Raw genomic sequence first — 18086 nt, 5'->3', positions numbered from 1 at the left:
GCTGCCCCCTCGCGCCCCCTACTCTCAGGACTTAGATGAGGTAGGACTTCGGGTCTCTGCAGGCATCATTTTTGAAACCCTGCTGGCAATGGTGGGTTGCTGCAGGGTAGGGGACCCACAGTCTGAGAAGGGGCTGAGGACTGGCCTTAAAGAGGAGAGGATGAGGTCAGAAACTGAGGACTGGCCAGGATACCTGGTTCTGAGGGGGTCCTGCCCTGCTTCTTCATTTACTTTCTGGACAAATGTTTCATGACCCCACAATGACCTTCCTTTCTCAGTGCATCTCCAGAATAATAAACCTGAAGTTCACCAAGACTTTTTGTGAAATTCTGTTTATATTAGCCCATAGTGATACCAGAAAATAAAGGTAACTATTTCTGTTCTTTGGAGTTTGTGCTACTGCAGTTAATTTAAAATGAGCTTAAAGGATGTGTCAGGCAAGTTTTCTCTTTTGGGAATTTCATATGATGTTGTGCTGTCTTGGCCACTGAGCCTGGAACAGGGGAGCCTCAAAGGGGCAGGGGCTGCTTGATCAGACAGTGCCGTGGTCACAGCTCTGGTTCCCCAAATCCTGACCATTACCTTTGGCAATGGCTATGCACATCTGCTGAGTGAGTCATGATCATTTTTATGATACAACCTGAAAATTTCCAGTGTTACTTAATGAAGTTCAGGGAAACAGAAGGGTTAGATTTCAGGAAGTAGCTACTTTTTAAATGACAACCTAATGTTTTCATATTATGAGTTAATATCTTACTAAACCTAAATTCTGATGTTGGAAATGTACAATTTAAACCAAGTGTAAAGTTAGGAGAGTACTTTGTAGTTTGTCCCTAGTCAGAGTTCCTACAGTGGCTGACTCTGCTACTCCCCATCTCAATCTTTTCCTTTTCTGCCCTCGCTCACCCTGCTCTGGCCTCCTTGCCTTCCCTCAGACCCATCTCAGGACCTTTGCACATGATCTGACCCCTCCTCAAGATTGTGCTGAGCTTGCCCCCTCACTTCCTTCAAGCTTGTTCTCAAGTGGTTCCATATCAGTGAGGCCTTCTTTGATCTGATACCCATCACGGCTGACACTCCTCAGTGCCCTGTCCTGCTTTATCCACAGAACTGGTCACAGTCTGATGTTCTGCTTCTATGTTTGTTTATTGTTTAGTCTATCTCCCTCCACTGAAATGGAAGCACCACGAGGGGGCTTTGTCAGTTTTGTTCCCGGGTGCATCCCTGGTGCCTAAAACAGTTCCTGGCACAAATTATGCAGTTAATGTAAATATGTGTTGAACAAATGAATGAATGAAACATAGAATTTTTTCACCCAGAGGGACTTTTTAGATCATCAAGTAACTTTATGTGACAGACTGGGAAACTGAGGCACAGAAAGGTTATGTGGCTTATTCAGAATGAAACTGAATCATTTAAAAACTGTTATAGCTCTTTTTAGAACTCTAGGAATATATGTGGAGCATTCTGGTCAGTGGTTCAGGATGAGACAAAAGAGTTAGTGAAAACAGACTGATAACTTAAAATTTTAGCAAAAAGTGACAAGTTATTGTGTGATGGCAAAGCTTTTTGAAAGCAGAGTCTTGTTGACTTTTGTGGTGTAAAGTGCACTTTGCATTAATTAGTGCCCAAGAAAAATGTGTTGATGGATTTGGTTATACTGTTATAAAGTCATTCTTTCTCTAAGACCCTCCTGCACTGAGACAGGAGGGACAGGGGCAAGGCACAACCTTTAAGAGAATGACATATCCTGAGGATATGACAAAAACTGGTTAGAACCAACTAGGTCCAAGATGGCAGAAGATTTAACTTCCCATAGATCTTGAGCCTCATTATACACTCATTGTAATATATTAGCATATGCTAAACAACACATGGACAAGCACCATGACAGTTCTGAGGCCAACCATGAAAAGCCAAAAAGTGGGTGGTGCCCCAATTCCTGGAAATCCCCGCCCCCTCTCCAAGACAGAATATTCCACTCGTTAGCATATGGAATTGCCCACCGCATAAAAACTAACCAGCCCCACACTTCAGGGGCTGCTCACTTTCCAACAGGACCCCATTCCCTGGGCCTGCTTCTTTCTATGGAGTGTGTACCTCTGTAAATAAACCCACTTTCACTTTTACTGTGGCTCACTCACTTGGCCAGCCATCCCAGGGACTCTAGGCCTGGGACATGACCATTCTCTCATGCCCCATTTTTCCTACAACAGCACTACTCTTCCTTTTTTTTTTTTTTTTTTCCATTCTCTCCCAAAATAGACAATTGCACTTATGGCTTTAAAATTCTTTTGGTTACAAGTATCACATTTAAGAGATTTTTGTGTTGTTTTTGGTGTGTGTGTGTGTGTGTGTGTGTGTGTGTGTGTATTTTTTCTTTTTCAATACTTTTATGAACAGCTAAGAAGATCAAAGAAGTGACTTGGTCTCTGGGAAAATTCAGAGCTATTCAGCTATTCCATTTTTCCAGATGCGTGTGCATCAAATAAAGCAAAGAACTAATATTTCTAGCTCTCCACTTCGTAAAAGAACCGAGTTGACAAGCCACGGTGGTTTGAGGGCCTGAATGGTTCTGACCTCAATCTTGTTTATAGACATCCTTGGAATCTCCCTTTTGACAAAAAGTTGTTTATAGTAGCGTGATGTTTAGATACACAACAGTCAGTTTGGGGGTGGGACCAATTAATTTCTCTTTAAACAGAAAAAAATGAAGCACAGCTAATCATTTTAGTGAACTGGCGTAAACTCTAAAAGATGCAGTGATACTGCTTTAACTTTGGACTTGGAAGCCATGAAAATTCAGGGAGGGTATATTTAGGAAAATGTGAGAAGAGAGGAAGAGAGGTGGGTAAACCACATGAATACAGAAAAAACCTCTTTCTATTGTTAGCACAGATTTTAAAAATCTACTCTTGTGTGTCTTTAGATATGCTAAATAAACAATTCTGAGGGCTTGTTGTCTGTACTTTAGACCACAGAGCAGTGATTCTCAACTAATCATCTGAAGGCTCTTTCAAACTATCCAAACTCCCCAGGAAACTGATTACACACAATCTCCACCCCACCCCCCTAACTTTATTCTCCCCATCCCATTACTGACTGGGAATTCTGCTGCCCAGGGTTACGCCTCTCCTCTGCTCTTTCCCACTGATGCGTGGAAATCCTGTGGTTGGTGGTAGGGCCCATTCATATGCACGCCTCTTTCTCTATCCTAAGACAACCTAAGAGGATTCAACTCCGACAGCATAAGCAGCTAAATCTTAGATTTATATACTGCAAAGGCTGGAAAAAGACCCTAAGACGTGACTCTTATTTTGTCTGATCGTTGGCATTTAGCTAAAATCAGTCGACTATTCCAAACATCTCTACAAATCTGGCTGTAGCAAACAGGCATCACGACTGTCAGCTGGGGTATAGTCCCAGGCCATCCTCTAGCAAGAGCAGTGGTTTAGCATTGTACTATCCATATGCTGTACTCAGGCTCCCTCACAAAACCCATTTGCGAGACTGCTGCCTGGGCTTGGAAATGGTGTGGGTTACAGGTAGCAAAGCTCACTGACCCCAGTGGGGATTTTGCCTGTGAGGTAAGCTAATTAGTCACTTACTTTGCTATAACCAACTAGGTTCACAGTGCATCTGAGCATGGGGTCAAACTGTGCGTTAGGTTTTGGGCTCCCTTCAGGTAAAGGGGAATCTTACAGACTGCAAGTCTCGAGATCAGGTAGAGGCCACAGGCAGTCCTCGCCTCTCCAGGACTACAGAGCTGAGTCTCATCCACAGGAATAGTTCAGTGAAGTCCCCTCGGAGATGAGAACATTTGGTCACCAGAGGCCATCTTAGTGACCCTCGGTTTGCCCTTTCTGGCAGACAGGGAGTTTACAAAAGAAGAAATTCAGATTCTAACAGAGGGATGGAAAGGTATTCACCTTCACTAGCAATTAGAGAAATGCCCAAGGTTAGCTTTTTAATCTCTCAATTTGGTAAAAGGTAAAGACCAATTATGTTGCCTGGTTTAGGCACCTTCATTTACTCACTGCTTCAGAGAAGGGTCATAAAATTAGTACAGCCTTTCCCTGGCAACCTGGTGATGTGCAACCCAATGGAGATATCAAATCCTTTCACCCAGCTGTCCTACTTCTAGGAACTGAAAGCTACAAGTTTATTTTAAGGAAGTGGATTAAGGACCTATTCCAAGAAATGTATACAAAAGTTGCAAGCGTTATTTGAATGTCAGTACTTGGAAACAACCCACGTGTTTTAATAATAAGAGATTTAAATAAATTATATATCTGAATGATAGACTTTTATCGTGTAGTTAAAAGTGATATAAAATATCACATGATGGCTCTATAAAGATGTTTGTGGTCTACTGCTGAGTGGGAAAAAAAGCAACTTACAAAACAATGTGAGGTCTAATCATTTTTTGAAAATCAAAGTACATTTAAATGTCATGTTAAATGAAACTACCATGGTATTACAGATGACTTTCATTTTCTTCTTTTTGTTCACTTGCATTTTCTTTTCTTTCTTTTTTTTTTTGTGAGTTGTGTGGTTTTTTAAAATTAGGTTCTATACGTAAGTGTGATCTGATCATACAGTATTTGTCTTTCTCTGACTCATTTCACTTAGCATAATGTCTTCAAAGTCCATGTTGTCACAAATGGTAGGATTACCTCATTTTTTATAGCTGATTAATAGTGTTTCCACAATGAGCATCTATTTTTAAAATATTCTTTTAGGGACCTCCCTAGTGGTCCAGTGGCTAAGACTCCATGCTCCCAGTGCAAGGGGCCCGGGTTTGATCCCTGGTCAGGGAACTAGATCCCACATGCATGCTGCAACTAAGAGCTCGCATGCCACAACTAAAGATCACACATGCCACAACGGAGATCCCAGGTGCCCCAACTAAGACCCAGCGCAGCCTACATAAATACATAAAAATTTTGTTTTTAAAATTTTCTTTTAATGTATTTTTCTGATCTTTTTTCTAAGTATTTTTTTAAATTGAAGTGTAGTTGATTTATAACATTATATAAGTTTCAGGTGTACAATACAGTGATTCACAATTTCTAAAGATTATACTCCATTTATAGTTATAAAATATTGGCTATATTCTCTGCGCTGTACAATATATCCTTGTAGCTTGTTTATTTTATACATAGTAGTTTATACCTCAAAGTTCCCTACCTCTGTCTTGCCCTCCTCCCTTCCCTCTCCCCACTGGTAACCACTAGTTTGTACTCTATATCTGTGAGTCTTTTTTTATACTCACTAATTTGTTTTATTTTTTAGATGCCAAATAGATTATAACAGGTCTCATTTTTTAAATTGTTTGGTTTTTTTGGTATTGAATTGTATGAACTGTTTATATATTTTGGATATTAACTAACCCCTTATTGGTCATATCATTTGCAAATATTTTCTTCCATTCTATAGGTTGTCATTTTGTTTTGTTCATGTTTTCCTTTGCTGTGCAAAAGCTTTTAAGATTCATTAGGTCCCATTTGTTTATTTTTGCTTTTGCTCCCTTTGCTTTAGGAGACAGGTCCAAAAAAATATTGCTATGACTTATGTCAAAGAGTGTTCCATCTATGTTTTCTTCTAGGAGTTTTATGGTTTCTGGTCTTACATTTAGGTCTTTAATCCATTTTGAGTTTATTTTTGTATGTGGTGTTAGAAAATGTTCTAATGTCATTCTTTTACATGTAGCTGTCCAGTTTTCCCAGCGCCACTTTTTGAAGAGACTGTCTTTTCTCAATTGCATATTCTTGCCTCCTTTGTTGTAGATTAATTGACCATAAGTATGTGAGTTTATTTCTGGGCTCTATAGTCTGTCCCATTGATCTATGTGTCTGTTCTGTGCTGTTTCTGTTTTGTTATACTCATTCATTTGTCTTATTCTTTAGAATCCACAGGTAAGTGATAAACTTTCTCTGTCTGATTTATTTCACCAAGCATAATACCCCCCAAGTCCAGTTGTTACAAATGGCAAAATTTCATTCTTTCTTATGGCTGAATACTATTTCATTGTATATATATATATATATACACCACATCTTCTTTATCCATTCATCTGTTGATGGACACTTAGGTTGCTTCCATATCTTGACTACTGTAAAGAATGCTGCTTTGAACATCGGGATGCATGTATCTCTTCAGATAAGTGTTTTCGTTTTCTTCGGATATATACACAGCAGTGGAATTGCTGGATCATGTGGTAGTTCTGTTTATAGTTTTCTCAGAACCTCCATACTGTTTTCCACAGTCGTTGCATCAATTGACATTCCCACCAATAGCATACGAGGGTTCCCTTTTCTCCACATCCTTGCCAACATTTGTTTTTTGTGGTCTTTTTCATGGTAGCCATTCTGACAGGTGTGAGACTGTGGTTTTGATTTGCAAAACCTGTTGGCAATCTATATATCTTAACTTTACTCTGTGTCTTTCTTTTTTGTGTTCATTTGCGTATGAATGGTATGTGCGTCTGATATTCACATCAACAGAATTGATTTGTCATTCCTCTGCCTCTATTGGAATAAACTAGTCATCAAGAGTAGACAGTTAAAAACTTAACCACAAGTTGTTTTCCCAAAGTTTAGCTGTCAGTCAGTTCTCCGGAATTTTGAACCACGGAAGGTTCAGTGAATGATTATAGAACTAACTCACAAAAGTGCCAGAAGACTGTGATATGCCTAAGAAGTACTTTTGTCAACTCTACTTAACGCAGGATTTTAAGGTGTTTTTGTTTGTTTGTTTTCCCTGCCAGAAATTTGCTTTTTACTGAAGGGAAAATCAGCTATATTTTCTCCTGGTTCTACCATTTATAATCCTATGACCCCAGGCCGTCAACTTCTTTTTAGGGCCTCTATTTCCTCATCAGGGGAATGTTGGTCCCCTGATGTAGTCCTAGGTAAGGTTCTTTATGGTAGGCTCACCATTCTCTGATATCTCATTACCTCCTTAGCATCTAAGATCAAAGTGTCCCTAGCCTATGGTGATGGATCAATGCCAAGCCACACATGTACAAGTGAAGGTGCCTCTCCAAGTCACATGCCAGTGTCCTAAACTGAGGCCAAAGGTCAGTTGGTAGCAACACTGTCTGTGGCTGGAGAGGATCCCCAGCACTGAACTCCCTCAACCTTTTTCACTGGAAGCATAGTTCATGTGTTAAGTGTCTCAGGTCTACGTGCCTGTGCCTACTATTTAGTATTTTTAGTAATTTACTTTAAAAATCTGGTGTCCACATATATGTGGAATCTAAGAAAAAAAAATGTCATGAAGAGATTAGTGATAGGATGGGAATAAAACACAGACCTACTAGAGCATGGACTTGAGGATAGGGGAGGGGGAAGCTGTGATAAAGTGAGAGAGTGGCAGGGACATATATACACTACCAAATGTAAATTAGATAGCTAGTGGGAAGCAGCCACATAGCACAGGGAGATCACCTCTGTGCTTTGTGACCACCTAGAGGGGTGGGAGGGAGGGTGATGCAAGAGGGAAGAGATATGGGAACCTATATATATGTATAACTGATTCACTTTGTTGTAAAGGAGAAACTAACACACTATTATAAAACAGTTATACTCCAATAAAGATGTTAAAAAAAAAATAATCTGGTGTCCAGCACTCCCTTCCCCACCCCCACTCTTCGATGCACAAAATGTATCTGTAAGGATCATGCCAAGTCACCCAGCTGGTATTTCAGGATGGGTTAGCTTTGAGAGACACCGTTTCCCTACCACATAATTATCTTTTCTTTCCAAATGTGAACAGATGTAGTGAAGGGTTTCACAGATGGTGCAAGTGTCTCTTTTTGGATTCCTTTTCTTTGAGAACTGTCCATGGGTCCCACTTGATTCAGAGGCCAGGCAGATATCAGCAGTCCTAGCCTTCTCAGCACAAGTGTTCAGGAAGGGCAAGTTCTTAATGAGCTGTAAACTCGCTGCTTAAAAGATATCATTTCCCCTTCTTTCCTTCTTTTTTTTTTTTTTCCTCTTTCTCTTTTTTTTTTTTCCTTTGCCTCCATGCAGTACCACCTTATTCTGTGGAACACAAGAGGCAGCAACCCGAACATATTTCCATGCATACTAATTCTTCCCTCTTCCAAAAGAGAAAAAACCTAGGATGACACTCCACCCTCTCCCCCCGCCAATCCTCTCTGTTTGCTCATTCCTCTCTTTTATTAGTATTGAATGGGGATTAGACAAAAACGGGGAAAAAAGGCAGGAACAATGCAGATAAGGAAGGAATTGAAACAGCAACAGCAGGGTCTGTGCTTTCTGTGGTTGTGGAAGTAGACAGGACTCCCCGGCTACCGGCCAGTTGGTAGCGTTTCAAGCAAAATCACAGATCTTGGGATAATTGGGGATAATACTCAGGGTTTGGGGATGGGCTAGGATTCTGGCCAGGATAAGGCAGACCTAGGTACATTCACAATGCCTAGATTCTACTTTGGATCTGGATTGTTCCCAAACCAAAGATCTTTCCCCTCACACCCTCCTTGGCATGTGGTTGTTTTGGCACCCTCTTGGGATTACTAAAGCACTGGAAACTCCTATAAGGTCATTTGAAACAAGAGTGATAGAATGAGTGAAACTGTGGAGTGGCTCTGATTTCCAGAACCCTCCAGGCTTTATAAGGGGGTGGGGGAGGGTGGGGGGAAGGTCCATTTCCCAACTTCCAAGCAAAACCAGTTTAGGGTTGCCAAAACACAGCTGCTGTTGCTTTCCACTGACCTGTGGCTCAGAGTGGCAAGGGACATGTGACAATCAATATCTGGCTCAGGCCATTGTGCTGGGTGACCCCTAGAAAGAAGGAAAGGCAACTCTAGTATTCAAAACTGCCTCTTGTAGGAGGATTTCTCAGGCCCATGGCGTCTCCTGGCTTTTTTCAGCTCTGGGGGTTGGTTGGTGACCTCCAGCCAGCGCCATCTTCAAACCAGGAGTTGCCACACCTGGAGAGGCAGCCCCAAGGGGCTGGTGGAAAAAGCCAGAGTTCAAAACCTGGCTCTGCCTCTTACAGGGATGTATGCCCTGAGGCGAGTTTTTCCATCTCTCTGAGCTGCAGTTTTCTCAGCTGTAAAATGGAAGTAATGATAGGCTGGAATTTACAGAGATGTTGCCAGAGTTATAGAAGATGGTATGAAGCACTTGGCACGTGCTGATACTTAGTAATTAGTCATTGGCTCTTCTCTCTCCTAACTTCTGCAAGTAAAATTTCCTTCATTTATATAGTGAAACTACACAATTATTTAGTCTCTAAGGAAAAAAGGAGGCAGATGGAGAGTGCGTTATATGACACATTTTCTACAAGAGCCACACTGGTCACTATATCCATCCTGAAATACCGGCTGGCTTTGTAGGGTGGTAGGAACAGCAGGAATCATGCAAGGCTTCCAAAGGTCTGCCAGGGCATTTATAAGCTACGGGGAAGCAAACTGACACATTGTGTCCTGTATCCTCACTGCATCATGGCAAATATGGGTACAATTTGGCAACTGGTTTAACCATAGAATTTTGGCAAACTGAGCCCCTTTAGGGATGATTCAGTGACTTAAGGCTTTTGAAAGATATGAACAGCCCACCGTGCCCAGTTCAGTGAGGGGTTCCCACCACTTCCAGAGTTCCCTGCCTGAGTTTTCTCTCTGTAGTTACCTCCCATTCCTCCAAAACGTCTGCCAGGCTAAGTTAGAACGCAGGTCAGGTAGTGCCCTCAGTCATGTTTGGTTTGGCCATTGTGCTGCAGGCCCACACTCAGTAGTTTCGAAAAATCTAGTTACTGACATTTATAAATCAAGAATGTTCATGTAGAAATCCAGACTGCCAGCCTCGCTTGAAAACTTGGCTCTGTCCACACTGGGCTGGCATATTCCAGCATGCAGCCCGCAGCTGGAGCCAAGTGGCTGTCGCTCCCTTAGCCGGGCAAACGTTGCCCGGGCTGCCAGGCCCCTCCGCTGCCTGCTTCACTTGTTCAGGCCCCCTTCCTGAACCGTGTGGTATTTTGGTTGCGATTCACTCCCCCTCTCAAACATATACTTTCCATGGTACCTCCCTGCTTTCTGAATCAAGTGTAACTTCCTCACCTGGCTCTCCACGGTGTCCAGCAATGATTCTCAAACTGGACACGTGCTAGAGACACCTGGGAAATTGTCAAATTCCTGGCGCCTCCCCCAGTCCCTTCGGATTCAGTAGCTCAGCGGTGGGACTCGGGAGCCTATTTTTAACAAGAAAGAGCCCCAGGTAATTCTACTGCAGATGATCTAGGGCACGCCCCAGCATCCCGTGCTAGGCTTTCTTTAGTTTCAGTTCCGGAATTCCTAGAGAAGTCAGTTGGCCTTCCCTCTGCCCCACCAAATGGCGGCAGCTCCTGCAAAAACCACGTGGGACTAGGGGAAAGAGGCGATTCCTAGTAAAAAGGCACTCTTCTCATTCTCTCCCGCCTGTTGCCGGTACCAGCTCATCCCATTGTCTCTGCACTTGTAACTCCAGGAAGGCAGGGCTTGCTTCTCACTCAGCTGCCTCTCCCCAGAACTGCCTGGCACTGGACTTTAGACACACTGGGTGTGCTCATCATCTATCTCTTTTACGTTTTTAACTAGTTTTCAAACAGTTATATTTGTACAGTTAAAAATGCAAATAATACCAAAGGATATATAATGAAGCTGAGCCTTTCTCCCAATCCTGACTTCGAGGCCTCTGTCCCTCTTAAAGGAACCAGTCACTTTTGTGTCTCCACGAAGACATGGGCCTGTCTATGGAGACAAGGCCCACTTGTCACTTTTTATCCCCCCAGTTTTCTGTACAAACGGTCCTCGACTTACAATGGTTTGACTTACAATTTTTTGACCACTTTGGTGCAAAAGCAATAGGCATTCAGTAGAAACACACTTTGAATTTTGAATTTTGCTCTTTTCCCGGGCTGGTGATACGCGGTACAATACTCTCTTGTGATGAGTCCCAGTCAGCCACACGATCAGGAGGATGAACAACCGATACCCTTACAACCATTCTGTACCCAGACAACTACCCTGTTTTTCATTTTCAGTACAGTATTCAATAAATTACATGAGATATTCAGCACTTCGTTATAAAATAGGCTCTGTTAGATGATCTTGCCCAAATGGAAGCTAACGTTAAGTGTTCTGAGAATATTTGAGGTAGGCGAGGCTAAGCTGTGATGTTCAGTAGCTTAGTATATTAAATGCATTTCAAATTACGATATTTTCAGTTTACAACGGGCTTATCAGGGTGTTACCCAATCATAAGTTGAGTAAGATATTGTACTTTGTTTTCATTTTATAGTAATATGTTGATCATTCCCTATCAGTCATCCCCAAAATAGGTTTTATGAATATTTATTCATAGAAACCTTGGATTAGATAGGAGAATGTTACTATTATTATCTTAAAATTAAGACTGTTGGAGAATGGATCAATTAAAGGATTTTTGCCCACGAGGTAGGACTAGAAAGCAAGTCTTCCGACTTACACCCCGGAGTGTTTTGCTCTAAGTTATATAGTAAAGTTATTTGAAATCGCTGTTTATCTGTGTGGTGGAGGCCAGGAACAGTGTCCTTTCTTGTTCACCACTTATAATTTATAAAAAGATAAGGAGAAATTCTGCCCAGAGCTGGGGTAGAGGGTCCTCTCCAAACATATCTGGGGAGTTTGGGCCTTTATGCCACCACAGTGTACCTTAAAGATTACCTGATGTGAACTCACTCTTGGTACCAACTCAAAAGTGAGTTGGGAAGACTTCCAACTAACAGGTTTATTTAAAACGCTGCAGAGACAGTTACAACAGAAAACAGCTGCTTTCAAGTCTGCTCTTCCAGAGTTCGAGTTTTATACGATTGCACAATGCCACCTGCTCCGGACCTCTTAACCTCCTATCAAGCAAAACATGAGTCCATTTCAGAGGTCTGTTCATATATTCGAGATTTACCATGCAACACATCCTTCATTTCCCTTCTTCCTCATGACTTATCAGTGCAAGAATTTTGGAAAGTTGTATACAGATAAGGCAAAAGAAGTTTGGAATTGTATGCACTCTTGAGAGGTGAATCCTAGCTTTCACAAATAGCTTCACAGAGCCCACTTTCTTTGCTAAGGATATCATGTTTTCATTCATTTATGTCCCACCTTTCCCCTACTCTGAGAAGATAATAAGTGATTTCTTGAAATGAATGTGTATCATAATTGTTAAAGAGGGCAAACACTCATTGAATAAATAAGGTCCAGCCTTGAGAGTGGAAATTAAATGTTCTCTGTCCTTTTCAGGGACACGTGGCCATCAGGAATCATGAGCAACCCATTTGCACACCTCGCTGAGCCTTTGGATCCTGCACAACCAGGAAAGAAATTCTTCAATTTGAATAAATTGGAGGATTCAAGATATGGTAGGTACATGGCTCTATGATGTAAGTGCTCTGATAGTAATTGGAATATCATTTGCATAGTAAGTAAGCTACTTAATAAATTAGGCTTTAGGAGAGTTGGAAGAGGGAGTAGCAGAGATGGCTGAATGGTCTTGGGTTAACCACACAAATACACACCTTTCTTACATTGCTCGTTTTCAAGTAGATAATGATGATTATATATATGTAACAGTTACATAACATTTAGTATAGAGAGTGTACGTATATATTGTTTAATCTGAATAACAACCCTATCATGTTATGTTTAAAAACATAAGAAGTCCTGAGGAAGCTGAGGCCCAGAGAGAGTACATGATATGACTAAATAACAACTAGGTAGGTAGCAGAAGAGGATGAAATCACAAGCCTTTTTTTATTCCAACTCCTGTGCTTCTCTACCTTTGTACTCTTGCCTTTTCTGGATAATACTGGTAAATAATTCTTATGTATCTGGATGGACCATTTCTTTTATAAACAAAATAACTTTTCTTATGAATTACCATTGTTTTATTCTAGAAAACACAGTTACCAATGACCATACTACATGGCGTTTAGGGGTTTATTTCCTTTGAAAGATGTATCCGACTATTCTTTAGTCTTATTATAATAATTGTAAAGTTGTTATTTTCTCATTTCTTAAACACTAGGTTTCATAAGAAATACTACTGTGTGTATGTGTGTGTTACTTGCTAACAGTAATACAGTAAGTTATCTAGACTGATGTCTTTCATGATGACTTAAGGGAAATTCTGTTACTGGATTCCAAGGCTAGGCAACCATTTATAATGAAAGATTTAACTGTAATATTTTCTTTTTGCCTAGGCTGTTGGTATTTTCTAGTACTGAATGTCTCCTAAATCCATTCAATAGTCTTATATTTTTAACTGTTGAGATCAGTTTAAATTTACTCTTTCCCTGCTGGAAGAATAGTGTGATGCCTTGTATCAAGTTTGTATGGAGTTTGGCTTTAGAGAGCTCTTATAATAAGATGTCTCTGGGTTTGGTTTTGTTATACTTTCTCCTTTACTCCTAGGACGACTACCATTTTCTATCAGAGTTCTCCTGGAGGCAGCCATTCGGAACTGTGATCAATTTTTGGTGAAGAAAAATGATGTTGAAAATATCCTAAATTGGAATGTCATGCAGCATAAGAACATAGAAGTGCCATTTAAGCCTGCCCGCGTCATCCTGCAGGACTTCACGTGAGCCTCATGTCACTTCACTCTCTTTTTCTCTGCATCCCTTGTCAGCCTTTAAAGAAAGCTTCTTAAAAGCAAAAATAAAAAACACAGTGACTGTATAATTTTTCACTCAACATTCAGAGACGGTTGAAAGCAAAAGGGGGCAGTCATCCCAGATGGGAAGAGATAATCTCAGGCAAATCAGGATGCATACTCACTCCACCTTTCCCAGTGGCAAAGGTCTTTGTCCTTGGTCTTCAAGATCCTAGTCCTAAGTGTACTAGCAAAAGTTGAAAGAAACAGCATGGAGTGGAGCTGTCGGAATCTTTTCGCCCCTATGTCCTGTCACCCAAGGAGCCAGGTTTCAAACAGCTGTCCTTGGAACATTGATATGTATCGCCTAAGGGGAGATATGTAGTTCACAAGGCCTGATGTGTTGGTGTTAAGCCTCTGCTCACATCCTTTTATTCCCAGGAATTGCTCCCCATCACGGCTTCATTTTGAGACATTACCGTTTCATTTTGAAATGATGTTATTTTATTCCTTCTGGAGAGCAAATTTCATTTTTTTAGAGGAAGTTCACCCAGATTTTATTCTCTAATAAAAAGGAAGCATTCACTTAGTATAAATTTGATTCACAGCCTACTTTTCTGAATTGTATCCATTCCTTTAAATTTGGTCTTGGGGCTTCCCTGGTGGCGCAGTGGTTGAGAATCCGCCTGCCGATGCAGGGGACACGGGTTCGTGCCCCGGTCCGGGAAGATCCCACATGCCGCAGAGCGGCTGGGCCCGTGAGCCATGGCCGCTGAGCCTGCGCGTCCGGAGCCTGCGCTCCGCAATGGGAGAGGCCACAACAGTGAGAGGCCCGCGTACCACAAAAAAAAAAAAAAAAAAAATTTGGTCTGAAGTTGATGGCCGTGATCTGTATATCTTGTCCAGGTCTTTGTCAGCCCACCATATGAACAGGGAACAGTGATGGCAGAAAAAGTTCCAGAGTTTTTAATTGCCAGCTTTCCCACAGTTTCTCTGTTTAGACCATATTGGCTGTGAACTTCAATGCAGGGATAAAATTGCATATAGAGATACCACTCAGTCGTGGCACTTATTACTGATATGATTTCTGCTGAAGGGAATGTGTTTAGACACTTTCACTTTTCTAACACATCCATTGTTAGCACCACTGATGAGACAGCCCCATTGCCAATATTATCAGCAGAGGCAAAAGCTGAAAAATCCCATGGCACTTGTTTAACAGATTTGTTTTCTGCTTAATCTCCCTTTTCTTAGGGGTGTGCCAGCTCTGGTTGACTTTGCTGCCATGCGTGATGCTGTGAAAAAGTTAGGAGGAAATCCAGAGAAAATAAACCCCATCTGTCCCGCTGATCTTGTCATTGATCATTCCATCCAGGTTGATTTCAACAGAAGGTGAGAGACTAGGATGAATACTTGGGTTTTCTGCTTTGTGCAAAATCTCAGAGTATAAGTCTTTTTTGTGTGTGTAAAAGGGAACCCTCCTGCACTGTAGGTGGGAATGTAAATTGATACAACCACTATGGAAAACAGTATAGAGTTTCCTTAAAAAACTAAAAATAGAACTATCATATGACCCAGCAATCCCACTACTGGGCATATACCCTGAGAAAACCATAATTCAAAAAGAGTCATGTACCACAATGTTCACTGCAGCACAATTTACAATAGCCAGGACATGGAACCAACCTAAATGCCCATTGACAGATGAATGGATAAAGAAGATGTGGCACATATATACAATGGAATATTACTCAGCCTTAAAAAGAGACAAAGTTGAGTTATTTGTAATGAGTTGGATGCACCTAGAGTCTGTCATACAGAGTGAAGTAAGTCAGAAAAAGAAAAACAAATACTGTATGCTAACGCATATATGGAATCTAAAAAAAAAAAAAAAAGGTACTGATGAACCTAGTTGCAGGGCAGAATAAAGAGGTAGACATAGAAAATGGACTTGAGGACATGGGATGGGAGGGTGAAGCTGGGGTGAAGTGAGAGTAGCATCCACATATATATACTACCGAATGTGAAATAGTTGGCTGGTGGGAAGCAGCAGCATAGCACAGGGAGATCAGCTCAGTGCTTTGCAATGACCTAGAGGGGTGGGATAGGGAGGATGGGAGGGAGGCTCAAGAGGGAGGGGATATGGGGACATGTGTATGCATATGGCTGATTCGCTTTGTTGTACCACAGAAACTAACACAGTATTGTGAAGCAATTATACTCCAATAAAGATCTATTAAAAAATTAAAAAATTTTAAAAAAAAAAGAAAAATCTTTAAAAAGTATATTCAGGAAAGCTCAAACTTAATAAATATTTTCCCCTGAAGTTTCTTTTTTTTCAGGGTGGGGGCAGGGGCGATTAAGTCTTTTTTTTTTTTTTTTTTTCTATTTACTTCTTGGGTGGGAACAGCCTGTGTTTAAGCTTGAAGTCTGGGTGAAAAACATACAAATTCTGCCATGAGAGCTTGTCAATACAAGTATGTGTTTGCCTTTAAAAGAGTTTGGCTTTTTTTTTTTTTTTTTTCCAACCACTGGAATCTTATTCCTTTTTGATTCTAAGTAACTATTTCATATCTGGCCATCTCTGCCTCTCCACGTGGGTGTCCATAAAGTCTATCCCTTTCTTTTCCTTTTTTCCTTCTATTGTTCAGGATATCCACTTCTCTCTTCCTGCTAAAATCCTACCAACAACCTACCAATCCTACCAATAAAATCTCAGTAGCAGAAGACAATAAGAATTTATTTCTCACACATCTACAAGTTGGGTGGGAGCTCAGCTGATCTCAGCTGAGTGCAGTTGGACAGCTGTGCCTCACCCAGCCTTGGCTGGGTTGACTGCTTACACTGCACTGCACATCGGTAGGGCAGCTGGGACAGCTCCATTCTATGTGTGCTTCTTTGGGGGCCCAGGCTAAAGGAGAAAGCAGCTATGTGGTGATCACAGAGGCTTAAGAAGCCAAGTGGGAACCTGCAGCATCTCTTCAGGCCTAGATGAGGACTGACATAGGATCACTTCTATTCACAATCACAGTAATCAAAGCAAGTTGCACAATTTAGCCCAAAGTCAGGGGTGAAGGAGTATACTCCAGTAACTGCAAGATTACACAACGAGGATTTGGATACAAGGAGGGCAACCAGGTACTACTAGAAGGCTGATATCTTAACCTAGAAGTATAACCAAATAAAATTATTTCCAACTTTAGATAGAACTTTAGGGCTTCCCTGGTGGCGCAGTGGTTAAGAATCCGCCTGCCACTTCAGGGGACACGGGTTCAAGTCCTAGTCTGGGAAAATCCCACACGCTGCAGAGCAACTAAGCCCATGTGGCACAACTACTGAGCCTGTGCTCTTAGAGCCCACAAGCCACAACTACTGAGCCCATGTGCCACAACTACTGAAGCCCACGCGCCTAGAGCCCGTGTTCTGCAACAAGAGAAGCCACTGCAATGAGAAGCCTGTGAAGTGCAACAAAGAGTAGCCCCCGCTCACTGCAACTAGAGAAAGCCCGTGTGCAGCAACGAAGACACAGTGCAGCCAAAAATAAATAAATTAATTAATTTTTTTTAAAAAGATAGAACTTTAGTTAGAAAGAAATAACTGTTCTGCATACAATACTGGGAAAATTAATTATTTGGTAGAGAGAATAGTTCATATGATTTAAAGCATTAATATTTCAAAAATTAAATCTTCAAAGATTTTGAAGAAAATTTAATTATATAGTGTCAAATGTCTTGATGAGAAAGACCTTTCTAAATTTAGAAGCAATGAATGAAACAAAGGAAAAAAAAAATCTATAGATTTAATGACTTCAAAGTTACCAGGAGAGGGCTTCCCTGGTCGCGCAGTGGTTGAGAGTCTGCCTGCCGATGCAGGGAACGCGGGTTCGTGCCCCAGTCCGGGAAGATCCCACATGCCGCGGAGCGGCTGGGCCCGTGAGCCATGGCCGCTGAGCCTGCGCGTCTGGAGCCTGTGCTCCGCAACGGGAGAGGCCACAACAGTGAGAGGCCCGCGTACCACAAAAAAAAAAAAAAAAAAAAAGTTACCAGGAGATAACTTGAAAAATATTTTCAATAAAGAGTTAATATCACTAATATATAAAGAATATGTATAATCTATTAAAACATAGTAAAACCCAGCAAATAAATGGGCAAAGGAAAGTGGACATTTCACAATAAAAGGAAATACAAATGGTAAACAGTATATAAAGACTTTTCAACTTTACAAGTAATAAAAAGGTAAATTAAATCCTTGAAATACCATTTTCTCTTATCAACATAGTTTAGAAAATAAATGTTATTAATTATAAATGTGTCATGAGGGAGACACTTTTATTTATAGATTTTTTTTTTTTTTTTTTTTTTTTTTTTTTTTTTTTTTTTTTTTTTTTTTTGCGGTATGCGGGCCTCTCACTGTTGTGGCCTCTCCCGTTGCGGAGCACAGGCTCCGCGGCCA

The 18086-nt window shown here is 41.2% G+C and overlaps 1 protein-coding gene across 1 annotated transcript in view; it reads left to right on the top strand.

Moving 5' to 3' along the window:
• ACO1 (aconitase 1) overlaps positions 1–18086 on the top strand; it is a 60845-nt gene that overhangs the window by 8248 nt on the left and 34511 nt on the right. The window contains exons 2-4 of the mRNA XM_059072779.2: positions 12284–12402; positions 13454–13622; positions 14889–15026. Of these exons, the coding sequence (XP_058928762.1) occupies positions 12306–12402; positions 13454–13622; positions 14889–15026 (404 nt within the window). The 5' untranslated portion in view covers positions 12284–12305. The remainder of the gene's footprint in view (positions 1–12283; positions 12403–13453; positions 13623–14888; positions 15027–18086) is intronic.

The sequence above is a fragment of the Kogia breviceps genome, chromosome 8 (assembly GCF_026419965.1).
Source record: "Kogia breviceps isolate mKogBre1 chromosome 8, mKogBre1 haplotype 1, whole genome shotgun sequence".
In the NCBI taxonomy this organism is placed as follows: Eukaryota; Metazoa; Chordata; class Mammalia; order Artiodactyla; family Physeteridae; genus Kogia; species Kogia breviceps.
Note: the sequence above shows the minus strand (reverse complement) of the source record. Positions and strands in the feature narration are given on the sequence as shown.